The sequence below is a fragment of the Microtus ochrogaster genome, linkage group LG3 (assembly GCF_000317375.1).
Source record: "Microtus ochrogaster isolate Prairie Vole_2 linkage group LG3, MicOch1.0, whole genome shotgun sequence".
NCBI classification, from domain to species: domain Eukaryota; kingdom Metazoa; phylum Chordata; class Mammalia; order Rodentia; family Cricetidae; genus Microtus; species Microtus ochrogaster.
This window is the reverse complement of record NC_022029.1, coordinates 24,719,032-24,734,987: the sequence shown is the minus strand read 5'-3', so window position 1 is coordinate 24,734,987 and position 15,956 is coordinate 24,719,032. Positions and strand designations below refer to the sequence as shown.

Sequence of the window (15,956 nt, the reverse complement as noted above, 5' to 3'; positions counted from 1 at the left end):
CATGTGCTGAGCATGCACACACAGGCAAGTGTTCCTATAGTACACTAACTTATCTGAAGGGCACCCAGCACACATGTGTTGAGCATGCACACACAGGCAAATGTTTGCATTTAACTTATATGAAGGGCACCCAGTACACTTAAAACTTCCATGCTGTGCCCACCTGTAGGATGGACACCCTGATGCGCGCTAGAGTGTCTTGGACAAGGGGAGTGGTCACCAAGGGTGTAGTGAGGATTCATGTAACCCTGAAGACACCAGGTTTTTTTTTTTTTATTAAAAATTTCCACCTCCTCCCCTCCTCCCATTTCCCTTCCACTCCCCCCACTCCTCCCTCCCTCCCTCTCCAGTCCTAAGAAAAGTCAGGGTTTCCTGCCCTGTGGGAAGTCCAAGGCCCTCCCCGCTCCATTCAGCTCTAGGAAGATGTGCATCCAAACAGACTAGGCTCCCAAAAAGCCAGTACATGCAGTAGGATCAAAACCCAGTGCTATTGTTTTTGGCTTCTCCATCAGCCCTCATTGTCAGCCACATTCAGAGAGTCCGGTTTGATCACATGCTCGTTCAGTCCCAGTCCAGCTGGCCTTGGTGAGCTCCCATTATATCAGTCACACCGTCTCAGTGGGTGGATGCACCATCCGTGGTACTGACTTCCTTGCTCATGTTCTCCCTCCTTCTGCTCTTCATCTGGACCTTGGGAGCTCAGTTCAGTGCTCCAATGTGGGTCTCTGTCTCTATCTCCATCCATAGCCAGATGAAGGTTCTATGGTGATATGCAAGATATTCATCAGTGTGGCTATGGGAGAAGGCCAGTTCAGGCACCCTCTCCTCTGCTGCCCAAGGACCTAGCTGGGGACATCCCCTTAGACACCTGGGACCCCCTCTAGAGCCAAGTCTCTTGCCAACCCTAAAATGGCTCCCTTAATTAATATATCTTCTTCCCTGCTCCCATAACTACCCTTCCTCAATGTCAACCATCCCATTCCCCCAAACTCTCCCCAATCCTCTCCTTCTCCCTTCTCTCTCTCCATCTTCCCTTCCCTCCATCCCAGCCCCACCCCCGCGCTCCCAACTTTTGCCTGGAGATCTTGTCTATTTCTTATTTCCAGGAGGATAAATATATATTTTCCTTTGGGTTCACCTTATTATTTAGTTTCTCTAGGATCACGGACTATAGGCTCAATGTTCTTTGTTTATGGCTAGAATCCACTAATGAATGAGTACATACCATATTCATCTTTTTGGGTCTGGGTTATCTCACTCAGTAAAGTGTTTTCTATTTCCATCCATTTGCATGCAAAATTCAAGATGTCATTGTTTTTACCGCTGAGTAGAAGTCTAATGTGTATATGTGCCACACCTTCTTTATCCATTCTTTATCCATTGAGGGACATCTAGGTTGTTTCCAGGTTCTGACTATTACAAATAGTGCTGCTATGAACATAGTTGAACAAATGCTTTTGTAGTATGATTGGGCATCTCTTGGGTATATTCCCAAGAATGGAATTGCTGGATCCTTAGGTAGGTTGACTCCCAGTTTCCTGAGAAACCACCATACTGATTTCCAAAGTGGTTGCACAAGTTTACATTCCCACCAGCAATGGATGAGTGTTTCCCTTACTCCACATCCTCTTCAGCATAGGCTATCATTGGTGTTTTTGATTTTAGCCATTCTGAGAGGTGTAAGATGGTATCTCAAAGTTGTTTTGATTTGCATTTCCCTGATTGCTAAGGAAGTTGAACATGACCTTAAGTATCTTTTGGCCATTTGAACTTCTATTGAGAATTATCTGTTCAGTTCAGTACCCCATTTTTAATTGGGTTATTAAGAATTTTAATGTCTAGATTCTTGAGTTCTTTATATATTTTGGAGATCAGGCCTTTGTTTGATGTGGGGTTGGTGAAGATCTTTTCCCATTCAGTAGGTTGCCTTTTTGTATCAATGACAGTGTCCTTGCTTTATAGAAGCTTCTCAGTTTCAGGAGGTCCCATTTATTCATTGTTGCTCTTATAAGACACCAGGTTTCATCTCCTCTTCATTTGATTATTTCCTTACTTAAAAATACCACGACACTTGCACATACATGCATGCCATTGTCACATGGGTGTGTTTTCCCCACCAGCAGATTTATGTTAGACCAAATTATTGCTGAAAACCTTTTCTTAAAGCCCATAAGGCCACGGTGGGCTGACTGCACTGGGGGAGTTCCACACCGTTCTCCTCCAAGGAGCTGCATCTGCCCTCTTTTCCAGCTCTCTCCCGACCAGAACCACGTGCTGGACAGCCTGACTCTGGAGCTCCAGGATGTTATCACCCACGCCAGGCTCACCATCACCCCCGATGGGGGTGTAAGCCGCCTCCGGCTCAAGGGCTACCCCAGTTCCATCTGTTTGCTGCGACCCCTCCGGGAGAAGCCCACGCTGAAGTTCTCTCTGAAACCAAGCTTCCGGGCAAATCTTTAGACAGTACATCCATGGTAGTGGTCCCCACCCGTTGTCTTCAGTGTTCTGAACACCTGGTGGTTCAATAAAGTGGTCACCCCACAAACTGGCCTTTGTCTCCTGTTGACACCCATTTGGTAGCTTAAAAGTTGGCCATGGCTAGGAATGGTGGATAGCCTCCTGAAGAAGCACTTTCTGGAAAAACACTACAAAATGGTGATAGTATCAATTTTCTGCACCAGTTATGTGTAGCTTCAATAGGTAATCCATACCTTAGGGCTTTGAGAGCTGGTTTAGGCCATAAAGCCTTTGGAAAAGCATTTCTAGAATCATTTGTTCAAGAGATAAAGAACATCTCTTGACAAAGTCATCCCTGATAAAGGGTTATCTCTTAGAAAAGAGATAAAGTCATCCAGGACTTTACCAAAGTCCATCCCAGTCCATCTGTCGTGTATCCTGAAATGACACACATTTGAAGCACTGGGCACTAGTGGCCACGGCAGCCAGTCCCTGACATCATGTGGCGCTGAACCTGGAGTCTTACACATATGTGGAATGAAAGCAAGAAAGGAGGCTCAGAAGGTGACATACTTCCAACGACCCCGAGTATTAGCGGAGTACGGGGCAGTAACACGCTGGGAAGTCAGGATGGGCGCTCCTAAACCAGCACGGCCACCTTTCTCCTCTTCCTTGAGGCCTATCATGTCACCTGTCTGATGCCTGTAGAGCTCCCTCCTGTTTTACTATGTAGTCTTGGCTAGCCTGGAACTCTATATAGACCAGGCTGGCCTCGAACTTACAGACATCTTCCTGTCTCCCAAGTACTGGAATTAGAGGCAAACACAACCTCACCAGATTCTCCCTCTTTTCTCTGTAGCCACCACCTACCTATCTGAGCTCTTCCTGCATCCTCCCGGCCCTGGTTCTGTGTGTCAGATCTGTGTCCTCATCTCTGTGTGTGCGCGGTCTCTGTTTCATGCCAATTACCTCTATGAGCTTCCTGCTGCTCCCGATCTATTTCCCTGTCCTCACCTGTCTGAGTTCTGAACCCTGTCTGCATCTTTTATGTCCATCTGACCAGTCTCCCCTCCTGTCCTGCCTGGCTCCCTGTCACCCTTCTCCTGCCGGCCCAGTCACAATCGCCCCAGGACGTCAGCGTATGCTGCAGATTCACGGCCCACCGTCCTGGCAGCCCAGTCCTGCCTGTGGCCCGCAGCCCGAGAGAGCCCGTGGGTTCTCGGCGGGTGTGCTGGGTGTCCCCGTGCATGGTTCTGCGTGTCCCGACGTGAGCGAGCAGTGGTCATGGGTACGCGCGGGCCCTATGCCCTGGTGGACACCACGCCGGCCAAAACCATCTTGGTGTACCGCAACGGGGACCAATTCTATGTGGGCCGAAAGTTCGTGTTCTCGCGGCGACGCGTAGCCAACTTCGAGGCCCTGCTGGAGCAGCTGACCGAGCAGGTGGATGTGCCCTTCGGAGTGCGGAGGCTCTACACGCCCACGCGCGGTCACCAGGTGCTCGGGCTGGATGCCTTGCAGACCGGTGGCAAGTACGTGGCCGCGGGCCGTGAGCGCTTCAAGAAACTGGAGTAAGTGCAGCCCTGGAGCTCTCTTCCCACTCAGGTGCACACCCCACCCAGACTTTTGCACACCGTACACCTCACCCAGGGCCTTGCCCAGATCTCAGGAGCAGTACACCCCACCCAGGGCCTCATCCAGGGCGTCTGGAAGTAGGGGTCACTGTCCTTGTGAGCAACAGGCTACACACATAACGTGGGGTTCAGAGAATCCCAGAGGGCGGCAAGGGGTGCAGATTAGTTTGTATTATCCAGGCGCTTTTATGGCCATGATACAGATGCATGGCATTTGAGGGTGAGCTCAACACAGAGAAGCATTTAGGCTTTATTTATTTATTTTTCATCTTTTAGGTTAATGACATGTGAAATCGGCCTCCCGTCTGCTGAATAAAACTATGAAACACTTCTGTCCTGACATCAGACAGGTGTACGGGCCCTAGAGTCTGTAACTGCTGAGATGCTGAGCAGTTAATATCCACCCGAGAATCCGATTCTAATAGTGGCACTAACAAACAGTTGTAAGGGGAGCTAGCCGTCCTGGAGTGTCCCCCAGTGATGACCAGGGGCCTGTGGCTTGAAAGGTTTGCACAGAAAGGTTTGCATGCTGGGATACAGTTGTAAATGTGCTGTTTAAGTTCAAGCCTTCCTGGGTATGTCTTGTCATACATATCTCAAGGCTGGGGGTGGGGGGACAGAGAGGGGGTGACAGGCCATGATAGGCAGTGGGAAAGAGGCAGTCAAGGTTGGGTGGAGGGGACGAGGACCCCTTCTGAGTGGCAGTGAAGTGCAACCTCGGGTAAATGAGACCCACTCTCAGTGAATCAGGAGGTGAGTGCCCATGCCACAGCACCCCACGGGCTAAGTACATGCCCTCTTCAAAGTGTCTGAACCCTGGACCACTTGACATCTTCCCCCACCTCTGGAAAAACCAAGGAAATTGCTCAGTGACCACCAGACCCAGAGGAAAGCCTGCTGCTGGTTTCATGTACCGCCTTTCACCATTCTGCTCTCTGATCTGTTTCTATGCTATCGGGAGAGCATTTTGTGGTTTTTGTGCCTTCATTTTCTGGGTTATTTTTGCATTTTTGTAAAATATAATGGAAGTCCGTTTACAAGAAAATTTGAAAACCAGATTCTTAGAGCTGACTAGCAACACAAACTTGGAGAAATGGAAAGTTTGAGAGGGTTGGGGAGGTTGAAGGACAGGCCTGTGGGCAGAGGCGGTGAGGAGCAGAGTCTGAGGTTGAATATCCACAGACTGAGCTTTGCTGGGTCTGCACACGTTTCAAAGATCAGAGAGTGAACTATTTTATATATGTATATATATATATACACAGACACACACACTATACAATATATATACAATACACATGTAAATTTTTTTCTTTCTCTCTATAATATATATAGCTTGATTTTGTTTTTTTGAGACAGAATTTCTCTGTGTAGCCCAGTCTGTCCTGGAACTTGCTCTGTAGATCAGGCTTGCTTCCAACTCACAGAGATCCACTTACCTCTGCCTCTTGAGTATTGGAACTGAAGGCATGTGCCTACTCCTTGCATAGGATTCTGGTTTCTTAGAACTTACACGGTGGCTCACAACTCCCTTCAGCTCCAGTTCTGGTTTCTGAGGCCACAGGGCATGCGTATGGTACATATACATACATGCAACATCTACATACATGCACACAGGCACTCATGCCTATATATAACATAAATATAAAACAACCACCGCAGGACTGAGGTCCTGTCCACCCTAGACAAGGACATGCTGGTGACTGTACCCATGGCTCCCCAATTGCCCACTTGTGGGGAACCATTTTTGTCTACCCTCTCTGTGAGGGTCAGGCTTTGTGCTTTGTGACTTGACTCTGTGCTGAATACTTATATCTTTTTCCTCTATCTACCCATTCTAAAGTAATTCTTCCCTGCATATGGTTAAAACTGGGCAACAATATGGGAAACAATAGAAAAATGCATACTTTTAGCTGGGTGGGGGCGGTGGTGGCATACACCTTTAATCCCAGCACTCAGGGAGGCAGAGGCAGGTGCGTCTCTGTGACTTCGAGGCCAGCCTGGTCTATAGAGTGAGTTCCAGGACAGCCAGAGATACACAGAGAAACCCTGTCTTGAAAACAAACAAACAAAGCATACTTTTTTTTTTTTAAATAAAGAAGGAGCCTTAAGGTAAGAATTTTCAGCTACTCTGCATTGCCATTTAAATCATGCTTTATTCTGTGGGAACATAGGAAACTATTTGAAAGTCCTAATGGTCAAAAGTTCTGGTAAGACAAGGACATCTATGAAGCCCCATGGACAAGCATAGGTGGTCTCATTTTCAGAGCCAGGGTTCTGCTTGGACGCTGGCTTGCAGAGGTGTTCCATCACAGCAATAGTAGCCCTACCTGAGATGACTTGGTAATAGGACCGTGAGGTATTGCTGTGACAGACCTGGCCGTGTGTTTTTGGGAGGATTGTGGGAGGATTTTGGAACTTCGGGTAAAAAAAGCCATCAAGCTTTCAAAACTTGGTGAGCTGTTTTATGTGAGCTTGGAGTAACATGTCGAGAGCAATGCAGACGACGGAGGCCTGGCTTGTGAAGTCTCAGAGGAAAGTCGCTTAAAGACCCTATCAGGGCTGCTTGCTATTTTGAATTGAGAATCTGTGGTTTTGGTCAGTTGGGGCTGAAGAATCAGCTGCGGGTAACAAGGGACTAGAACCCTTGAAGTAAAACCTTTGCTTTACAGGGACAACTGATGCTGGTCAGCCAGAGCTAAGAAATTAGTGGCGATTAAGAAAAGACCAGCGTCATTGAGGTGAAATCTCTTGATTCCTCAGATCGGAATATAGCCTGGCCCATTAGTTCCAGCCTCTTATTGGCTAACTCTCACATCTTGATTAACCCCTTTCTAATAATCTGTGTAGCACCACGAGGTTAAGGAAAGACCGTAACCTGTGTCTGTCTCAGAGAGGAGAATCATGGCGACTGGCTCACTTCCCTTTTCCCAGCATTCTCTTCTGTCTACTCCGCCTATCTATATTCTGCCCTATCAGGCCAAGCAGTTTTCTTTATTAATTAACCAATGAAAGCAACAGATAGATAGATGACACTCCCACATCAATGAATGAATTCCAATATTGGACCCTGAGTGGTTTAAAATGTTGGAGTTTGCCGGGCGGTGGTGGCGCACGCCTTTAATCCCAGCACTCGGGAGGCAGAGGCAGGCGGATCTCTGTGAGTTTGAGGCCAGCCTGGTCTACAAGAGCTAGTTCCAGGACAGGAACCAAAAGCTATGGAGAAACCCTGTCTCAAAAATCAAAAAAAAAAAAAAATGTTGGAGTTTGGTTTTGCTCTGATCTGATAGTGACTGTGCCCTGGCTCTTCCTTCTCAAAGTAAGAAAGTATTTAACTTAATTTTGATTTTTACAGGAGCCCATAGTTGAGAAAATTTGAATTTTTAAAAGAGATTTTGAATTGGCTGTTTAAAAAAACTGAACTATTTGTTTGTTTTGTTTCTTAAGACAGAATTTCTCTGTATAGCTAAGTAGACCAGGCTGACCTTGAACTCACAGAGATCCACCTGCCTCTGCCTTCTGAATGCTGGGATTAAAGGCATGAGTCCCCACCACTTGGCTGAGATGGAACTTTTGGGACACTATTTATTATGTGTACAGTGTTTTGTTTGCCTATATGCCTGCAGCCAGAAGAGGGCGCTAGATCTCAATTCAGATGGTTGTGAGCCACCATGTGGGTGCTGGGAATTGAACTCAGGTCCTATGGAAGAGCAGCTTGTGCTCTTAACTGCTGAGCCATCTCTTCAACCTCGAGATGAAATTTTAATGTGATTGAACTTTTAAAGACTGTGGAACTTTCAAAATTATTTATGTTTTATATTGTGATATTAATAATAACATGCCATCTTGGCGATAAATTAGGAAGGAAAGGTTCTAACTGGAATGTGAAGTGCTTGTCTGTCAGGTTGACAAGGGGCCAACGGTGCTGGGTAGTTTTGTGTTGACACAAACTAGAGCCATCTGAGAAGAGGCATCCTCAACTGAGAAAATGTCTCTCTAAAAATCAGGCTACAGGCAAACCCGTAGGGCATTTTCTTACTTAGTGGGGTGTCTCAGCCCATTGTGGGTGGGGCTATCCCTAGGTTGGTGGTCCTGGGTTCTGAGAACTCAGGCTGAGCAAGCCAGGAGGAATAAGCCAGTAAGCAGCACCCTCCATGGCTTCTGCATCAGCTCCTGCCCTGCTTGAGATCCTGCCCTCACTGCTTCTGATGATAAACTGTTAAATGTACTGTGAGGGAAATAAATCCCTCTCTCTCCAAGCTGCTTTGGTCATGGTGTGTCATCACAGCCATAGTCACCCTAAATAGGACAGGGGGATTATTGAGGAGCTTAGGATCCTGCTCCATTAATGACCTGTGTGGCAAGGAGGGGGCCACTTGTTTGTCCCTGTTGCCCAGAATCAAAATAACCACACAGAAACTGTATTATTTAAAACACTGCTTGGAGGCCCATTAGCTCGAACTTCTTATTGGCTAACTCTTACATCTTAGTTTAACCCATTTCTATTAATGTGTGTATTGCCACGTGTCTGCGGCTTACCAGCAAGATTCCAACCGGTGTCTGTCTCTGGAGGGGCTCCATGGCATCTCTCTGACTCCGCCCTTCTTCCTCCCAGCATTCAGCTTACGTGTCCGTGTCCCCCCCTTAGCTCAGTTCTGCCCTGCTATAGGTCCAAAGCAGTTTCTTTATTCATTAATGGTAATCACAGCATACAGAGGGAAATCCCACAGACCTGCTTGAAATGGTCACCTTAAACAGTCACTTCATAGGGCTTGAGGCAGGTTTCTAGGTCCAGGGCTGCCCTCAAGCGGGGGGGGGGGGAAGTGATGGGTGGAGATGTCCCTCCTGCCTCACGGTTTTGTCACCCTGCTCTGAGTTGGCTCCTTTATAAGTGGAGATAGCCATGAAGCTTGTGTGCCGGCAATCCCAGAGACAGTGGCAGGAAAGTGACAGTTTCTAGGACTGCCTGGACTACAGAGTCAGGCCATCTCACAGAAAACACAACCCAAATCCCAACCAATCAACCAACCAGTCCACCACCTAACCAACTAAACATTACCACCATCACCAAAAAGTCAGAAGGCCAGGGAATTAGATAATTATTTACTGTTACTTAAACTATTCATTTAAATACAAATATTTAAAATATATTTTAAAAGATTTTTTTTCCCTTAAAAGTATGTATGAGTATTTTTGCCTGCATTTTGTCTGTACACCATGTACATGCCTGGAGTCTGCAAAGGCCGGAAGAGGAGTCTTAGATCTCAGAATGCTTGGATACCAGATGGTTGTGAGTCACCGTTTGGGTAGTGGGATCTGAACCTGGGTCCTCTGGAAGAGCAGTCAGTGCTCTTAGCCACCAAGCCTTAGACCATTATTTCTAAGGTCACTCTAGTGATACATACATACATACATACATACATACATACGTATACACACATATGTGTGTCCCATGACACGCAGCTGTCACGTTCTGATGTGGATTCATTCCTGCCCTGTGGGGTTGCCTGCTTCCTTGCTGACATTGGCTCCTCTTGGCAGAGGTTCCATGGCTCAGAGTGAGTACTGTCTTTCTAACTATGATTTCTCCTCTCTCTCTCTTTTTGCAGCTATATTCATATAGTTCCCAGAAAACCTCCAAAGATGAGAAAGTTGAAGGAGGTAAGTGTTTGAGACTAATAAGATGAGCTGAATTAGTTCACTTTGGCTGCAGGTTTATTAACATTATTAAGCTTTTCGGGAACCATTATCTGGCTTTACTGGTTTTCCAATTTCCCGATTCCTATTTCGTTATGTCTGTTCTAATTTGTCTTCCCCCTGTTGTGTAAGAAGCCATCTCTTTGGGAGGGACCTCCTTTTACATCCCTTCTCTTTGCAGGGTCTACTATTCCTTCCCCAGGGATCTCTGTGCTGGCTTGGTGAGGGTTAATGACTTCCGAGCTTTTGTTAGAAGCATTTTAGAGATTGTCTTGGGTTTGCGGGACCATCGGGGGTTTCCAGGATTAGTGTGGGAGATGGGGAAGGAGCTTTAGATGGCAGCTGGACCTTCATCACTCCCTCCAGTGCCTGCTTGCTTGCCCTCTCTCTAGCTCTATCTGAAGACCTGGCTCCCTTCTCTCAGGCTGGCACAGAAGCTGCTGCAATCACTAATCAAGCGTGTGATTGGCCCGTGGAGGGAAAGAGCTGGGTAACTGTGGCGAACATGCCCCAGATTAAACTAGAATCCCTCGAGTCTTGCTTTTCTCTAGTTCATCACTTTCTTCCCACCTGCTTACTCTTTTCACAATGGCCATCATCAGAGCCTGCAGGAGGTGATTATTACCAACCCGGGAGTGCCTGGGTCTTATTTGCTATCTTTTTTAAAAAGGGTATAATGGATGAGAATTTGGAGGATGAACTCCTGCCAAGAACATTTGTGTGTGTGTGTGTGTGTGTGTGTGTATGTGTGTGTGTGTGTGTGTGTGTGTGTGTGTGACACACATGTGTCCCTTAGCATGTATGTTCCTCCCATTGGGAAAAGAGCAGCTTCCTCTAGTTGGTGGATATGATGGAGATGGAGGCACAGCTGGACTGAGCGGTGTACTCCTGCTTACTTCCTAGCCTCCCAGAGGGGACGTTACAAAGCACAGTAAGTTGGCTCAGTCATACAGCTCATCATTAAAAGATTGTCTCTGTGTGAGCATGTATGTATGCACTAGCATGGGCATGGGCATGCCACGGCACATGTGACAGCGTGTGTGCAGAGGTCAGGTGACCACTTTTAGTGTCCTCATCTCCCCCCCCCCCTTGTTTGAGGAAAGGTTTTTGAACCCTTGTGTAAGCCAGGCTGGCTGGCTTTAGGGCTTCTGGGGGATTTTCTCATCTCTGCTTCCCACATCCCTGTAGGAGTGCTGGGATTACAGATGTGCATGTTACCTGCTTTTCTGTGGGTCCTGAGGGTCTGGGGGTTCAAACTTGTAAGTGCTTCACCCACTGAGCTTGTCCCATGGCTTGTCATTTTTAATGGAAAAGAATCAAAATATTTCCCCAAAGATGTAGTATTGTGGAATATTATTTTAACTAGGCACAGATGTGTTATATTTTTTTATGCTGCAGGATATTGCTTTAACTGTGTAAAGACGTGTTCCTTTCATGTATGCTGCATTTATTTAATGGTGGATAGACGTGTGTTTAATTATGTAAAGATGTGTTGCAGTTGTTTCACTTGCCTGCCTAAGGCACCTGATTGGTCTAATAAAGAGCTGAACAGCCAATAGTGGGGCAGAGGAAGGACAGGCAGAGCTGACAGGGCAGAGAGAATAAATAGGAGGAGAAATCTAGGCTTGAAAAGGAAGGAAAAATGAAAGAAGTAGAGAGAGAGAGAGAGAGAGAGAGAGAGAGAGAGAGAGAGAGAGAGAGAGATATGCCAGAGGCAAACCATCCAGCCAGTCACAGAGTAAAAAGGAAAGAAAGACATATAAAATAAAGAGGGGTAAAAAGCCTAGAGGCAAAACATAGATAAAGAGAAACAGGGTGCCCCTGGCATGTGGGACCGGGATTTATCCTTGGTGCATGAACTGGCCCATTCCCTATGATGCAGAGGGGAGGAGCTTGTTCCTGCCTCAACTTGATATGCCAAACTTTGTTGACTCCCCAATGAGAAGCATTAACCTCTATGAGGTGTTGATGGGGGAGTGGGGGCCTGGGGGATGGGGGCTAGGTGGGGGGGGAGAAGGAGGAGGGGAAGGAGGGAGAACTGTGGTTGATACATAAAATGAATTTAAAACTTTAATAAATAGATAAAATAGAACAGGATAATCGCATGCTTTGGCACCTTCATAGTGCCAAACTCTGAAGGTAGAGGCAGGAGAATCTGGAGCCAAAGCCATCCCCAGCTACATAGTGCATTTCAGGCCAGTAAAAATGTTTTTTACAAATAAGAACAAGGACTGTGTAGACCATGGCATGCTCCTTGAGGTTCTCGTGGTCCCTGGCACCCATCCGTTTCTGATATTAATTGGCTCAGACAGTAGCTTAGGCACCTACTAATGGCAGAGCTTTCTTCGTGGACACCTCTGTCCGCCTTCCACACATAACCCTGGAGCATAGAAGAGTTTATTGCTCATTATCTGGTTTCTTTCTGGGTGTGTTTATGTGAGGACAGCTCTCCTTGGTGCTAGCGTCTTTTTGGCTCAGGCTTTGCGCAGCAAGAGATGTTTGGATGCGTCCCGAGGGTGGTCGGATGGTGTGAGAGCAAGTGAAAGAGCAGAGACTTTGTGGGACAATGACGGGGAGCAGTTGTCAGGTGAGCCATCCCTTAACCTACTCCAGGCATTTGCCAAGGCGTGTCTTCCACCTGGACCTTTCCCTCTTGGGAAGGGGTTTGTTACCGGGACTGCATCATACACCCCAAGAGCAGGCCGAGGAACGCTTAGCAGCTGAACCCCACATTACGAGGGCAAGAGCCAGCGCCATCCCAGGCGTCACCGAGCACCCTGGCAGCATGGTGCCGTGGCTATGCCCTGTGAGGACATGTCTTTGGATGTTTTTTCATGAACAAGAGCCCTTGGAGCCATGCATTCCTGGGAAGGTTGAACAATCTGGTTTCTTGTCACTTGGGTATTCTTGAGGTTGTTTGGGAGATGAGTTATGCTCTTTTATAGAACTTACCCCAGGGCTCAGAGCCAGTTGGCAGCTGTCCTGTAGCTGCAGTGAGAAATGCTCCGAGGTTATCCTCAGGGCTCAGTTCTAGGTTTAGTTTTACCGCCTTGGGCAGTAGGTTTGTTTATAGCCCGTTGGGTACTTCAGGCTCTGGCAGACTGTGATGTGTGACTCATGAGAGCTAAGTCTGAGTGAGACTGTCTTTCCCATCCGACAGCAGCAGCCACATTTGTTAGACTCCTCTTAGGACCTGATTACATGGAGGACAGGGAACAGGAATCCTGAGTGTGTACTTAATAGCTGCTGTTATTTAATTAGGCAGGTGCTATCAGGGTTAATGAGTCATTAGCACATCAGAGGAGCAATTAGCCCATTGTTTCATAGTTGTAGGCAATCAAGCAGAAAGCCCTTCCTAGGGTGTCTGTACCCAGTAGAATTTCTCCGAGCACAATTGCTGCCGTTTTGTTTTCAGACCAGGTCTGTCAATGCTTGCCCGTTGCTGATATTCACAGCCATTCGTTTACCACTGCAGCCGTGCAGGTCTGAATCATTTGACATGCAACACACAGCAGAGCAATAGTGGATACATGCATGCCCTTTCTGCAGCCCCTGTTCTCCCTTACCCTGGATCTCTTCCCCTACTGGAGTTTCTGCTACTAGCAGAGTTGTGCATTTGTCCTGGTTCCTTTCCCTCATCCACTTACAGCTTCATGGGTAGTCACCACTATCTCCCGGGGGCTGCTCCCTAGTCAGCAGTAGGGCCATTCTGTTGTGGGACTTCCTACCCCAAGGAGGCTCACACTCAAAAGGATGGTTAAGCCACAAAACAAGAAAACCATAAGGGATATGAGGACAGGGGCATTGCAAGCTACTTTCTAAACACTTAGCTTTGTACACACAGGTCAGTCCAACTGTCATTTCTCGTTCCCAAAAACTTCTGTATACAGTCAACAGCTGTCAATGCAGAGATTTACAACTGGGTCAGAGTGCAGAGAAGAAGTGATTGTGATGTTCTCAAAGCTCTAAGGGGGGGGGATTATATCACACCCCCAACTCCCAAGAGGGGATGGAAAAATTGTAAGAGCTCGAGATCAGAGACTATTGCTACAAAATGTCTTCTGGACCTAATAACGACACTGCACTCATGAGTTCTCAGCCACTGTGGTTGCTGACACATGACTTGCACAAGATCACGCCAGACAGCACTTGAGCCTACAGAAGGAAGGGATGTAAGAGGCCCGCATCTAAGCTAAGGAGATATTGGCAGTTGCTGGGCAGCACTAGTTAGGCTCGGTGGATTATTAAAAATAAGACATGAAGTTAGAACTGGGGTATTGGGGGTGGCTGGGAGGAGCTGGACGGGCTGAATGGGAGGTAGCTAGGACTTCAATACATTGTATTCATGTGTGAAATAACTCAATGGTAATAAAAAATGATGATCAAACAATTCTTAAAACCCCCAAACAAACAAGGGTGGGGAGAGACAGGGAAGAACCCCCGAAGGCCAGCTGGAATGCAGAGCATGAGGAGGGCAATGACAGGGTACCCTGTCTCTGATCGCTGTGAGGGAAGGGTTGGGTCTGGGGTCAGTAATCTAAGTCCCAGCACCCATGGGAAAAATTGGGGCTGGCTAGGCATGGTGGCACATCCCTAATCCCAGCCCTTTGGAGGCAGAGGCAGGGGGGTATCAGTGAGTTCTAAGTCAGCCAGGACTACAGAGTGAGATACTGTCTGAAGAAACCAAAAACTGGGCCTGGAGGTGCGCATCTGTCCACCATTTACTGCTGCCTATGTGGACGTGGGTATAAAGTATCGTCCCCTGGAGCATGGGCAACATACCATGGGCCACACTGACCCTCCCTCAGCTGCCAGAAACGGCCTTTAGCTCCTCAGCTAGGAGTCGCCTCCCACCCCTTCTCTGTGCTGGAGTGCTGAATGCTTCATTTTGTGTAGGTCATGGGCCAGCAACCACAGCTACCATGAGGTCATGAATGCAATGTCCTTGTCAGGAAGATAGTTTCTTGCAGCAATATTAATTTACCTTCGGATTTTATACTCTTTCTACCTTCCCCACTTCCAGAGCTTGGGGGCTTGCTGGCTAGTCAGTCAAACCGGTTGATGAGCTCCAGGTCCCAGCAAGAGACCCTACTTTAAAAACCAAGGGATGGGTGGGTGATCCTGGGGCATGACACCTGAGGTTGACTCTGGTTTCCACATGCATGCACATAGGCACCTGTATACGTGAGCAGGCAACACACACCACACACACACACACACACACACACACACACACACACACACCACACGAGGATGGGGCAGCAAAAGGTTAGGTAAGAGCTAGGGGTAGACAGAGTGGCTAAGAACAGTTGGGGGCTAAGAAACTGGGGCTCCACATAAGACTCCGAGAGCTGGCCACAGGGATGCTGATAGTTCAGTTGAGAGGAGCCAGACGTGAGAGGAGACTGAGCATCTCCCCAGTTTCAAAGCTGCACAGATGGATCTCCACATTGTCATCTACAATGGTGGTCAGCAAATCTGATAGGCTCAAAACGAGACCAAGATGCCTAAGTAGACTTGCCTCTCCTTCCTTGGGTGTGTTAGGGGACTCTCAAGTTAACTTAATTTTAAGAATTTATGACAATATGATAGATATCACATTGCATTTTTTTTAAAATAAAATATTCTGCCATTTCATGGTCATAAGAATTCTGTAAGATAGGTCATCTGCACTGTAAAGAATTAGCAAACTAATTCTTTGGTGGTGATGTATGCCTTTAATACCAGCACTTGGGAGGCAGAGGCAGGCAGATCTCTGTGAGTTCAAGGCCAGCCTTGGAACAGGACAGGCTCCAAAGCTACAGAGAAACCCTCTCTTGGAAAAAAATAAAAAGAATTAGCAAAGTGCTGCTGAGAGCGGTGGTCACACATCCCTGCCCAGGAGAGCTGGGCTCTGACCTGCATCACCTGGCTTTCAGCCTGTGATTTACTCCTGTGAGTCTGTGCCATTTGTCCCATTTTCTGCCTCCTGGTTATGTCTCTGCTCTGGCCACTGATAACCAATGGATACAGCAGATGCCAAAGTCCACAGGCTTTGCATCTCCTCTAGGCCCAGCACGCCACACTCCTTTCTTCTAAATAGAGTTTCCAGGGTTCAGGGTCAGTACATTCAGTGTGTGTGTGTGTGTGTGTGTGTGTGTGTGTGTGTGTGTGTGTGTGTGTGTGTGTGTG

At 47.4% G+C, this 15,956-nt stretch overlaps 2 protein-coding genes across 2 annotated transcripts in view; both read left to right on the top strand.

Moving 5' to 3' along the window:
* Allc (allantoicase) overlaps nucleotides 1-2,460 on the top strand; it is a 28,735-nt gene extending 26,275 nt beyond the window's left edge. Inside the window, exon 11 of the mRNA XM_013351325.1 lies at nucleotides 2,251-2,460. Coding sequence (XP_013206779.1) covers nucleotides 2,251-2,460 — 210 coding nt within the window. The remainder of the gene's footprint in view (nucleotides 1-2,250) is intronic.
* A 1,281-nt stretch (nucleotides 2,461-3,741) lies between these two features.
* Dcdc2c (doublecortin domain containing 2C) overlaps nucleotides 3,742-15,956 on the top strand; it is a 77,874-nt gene continuing 65,659 nt past the window's right edge. Inside the window, exons 1-2 of the mRNA XM_013351298.1 lie at nucleotides 3,742-4,028; nucleotides 9,698-9,749. Coding sequence (XP_013206752.1) covers nucleotides 3,742-4,028; nucleotides 9,698-9,749 — 339 coding nt within the window. The remainder of the gene's footprint in view (nucleotides 4,029-9,697; nucleotides 9,750-15,956) is intronic.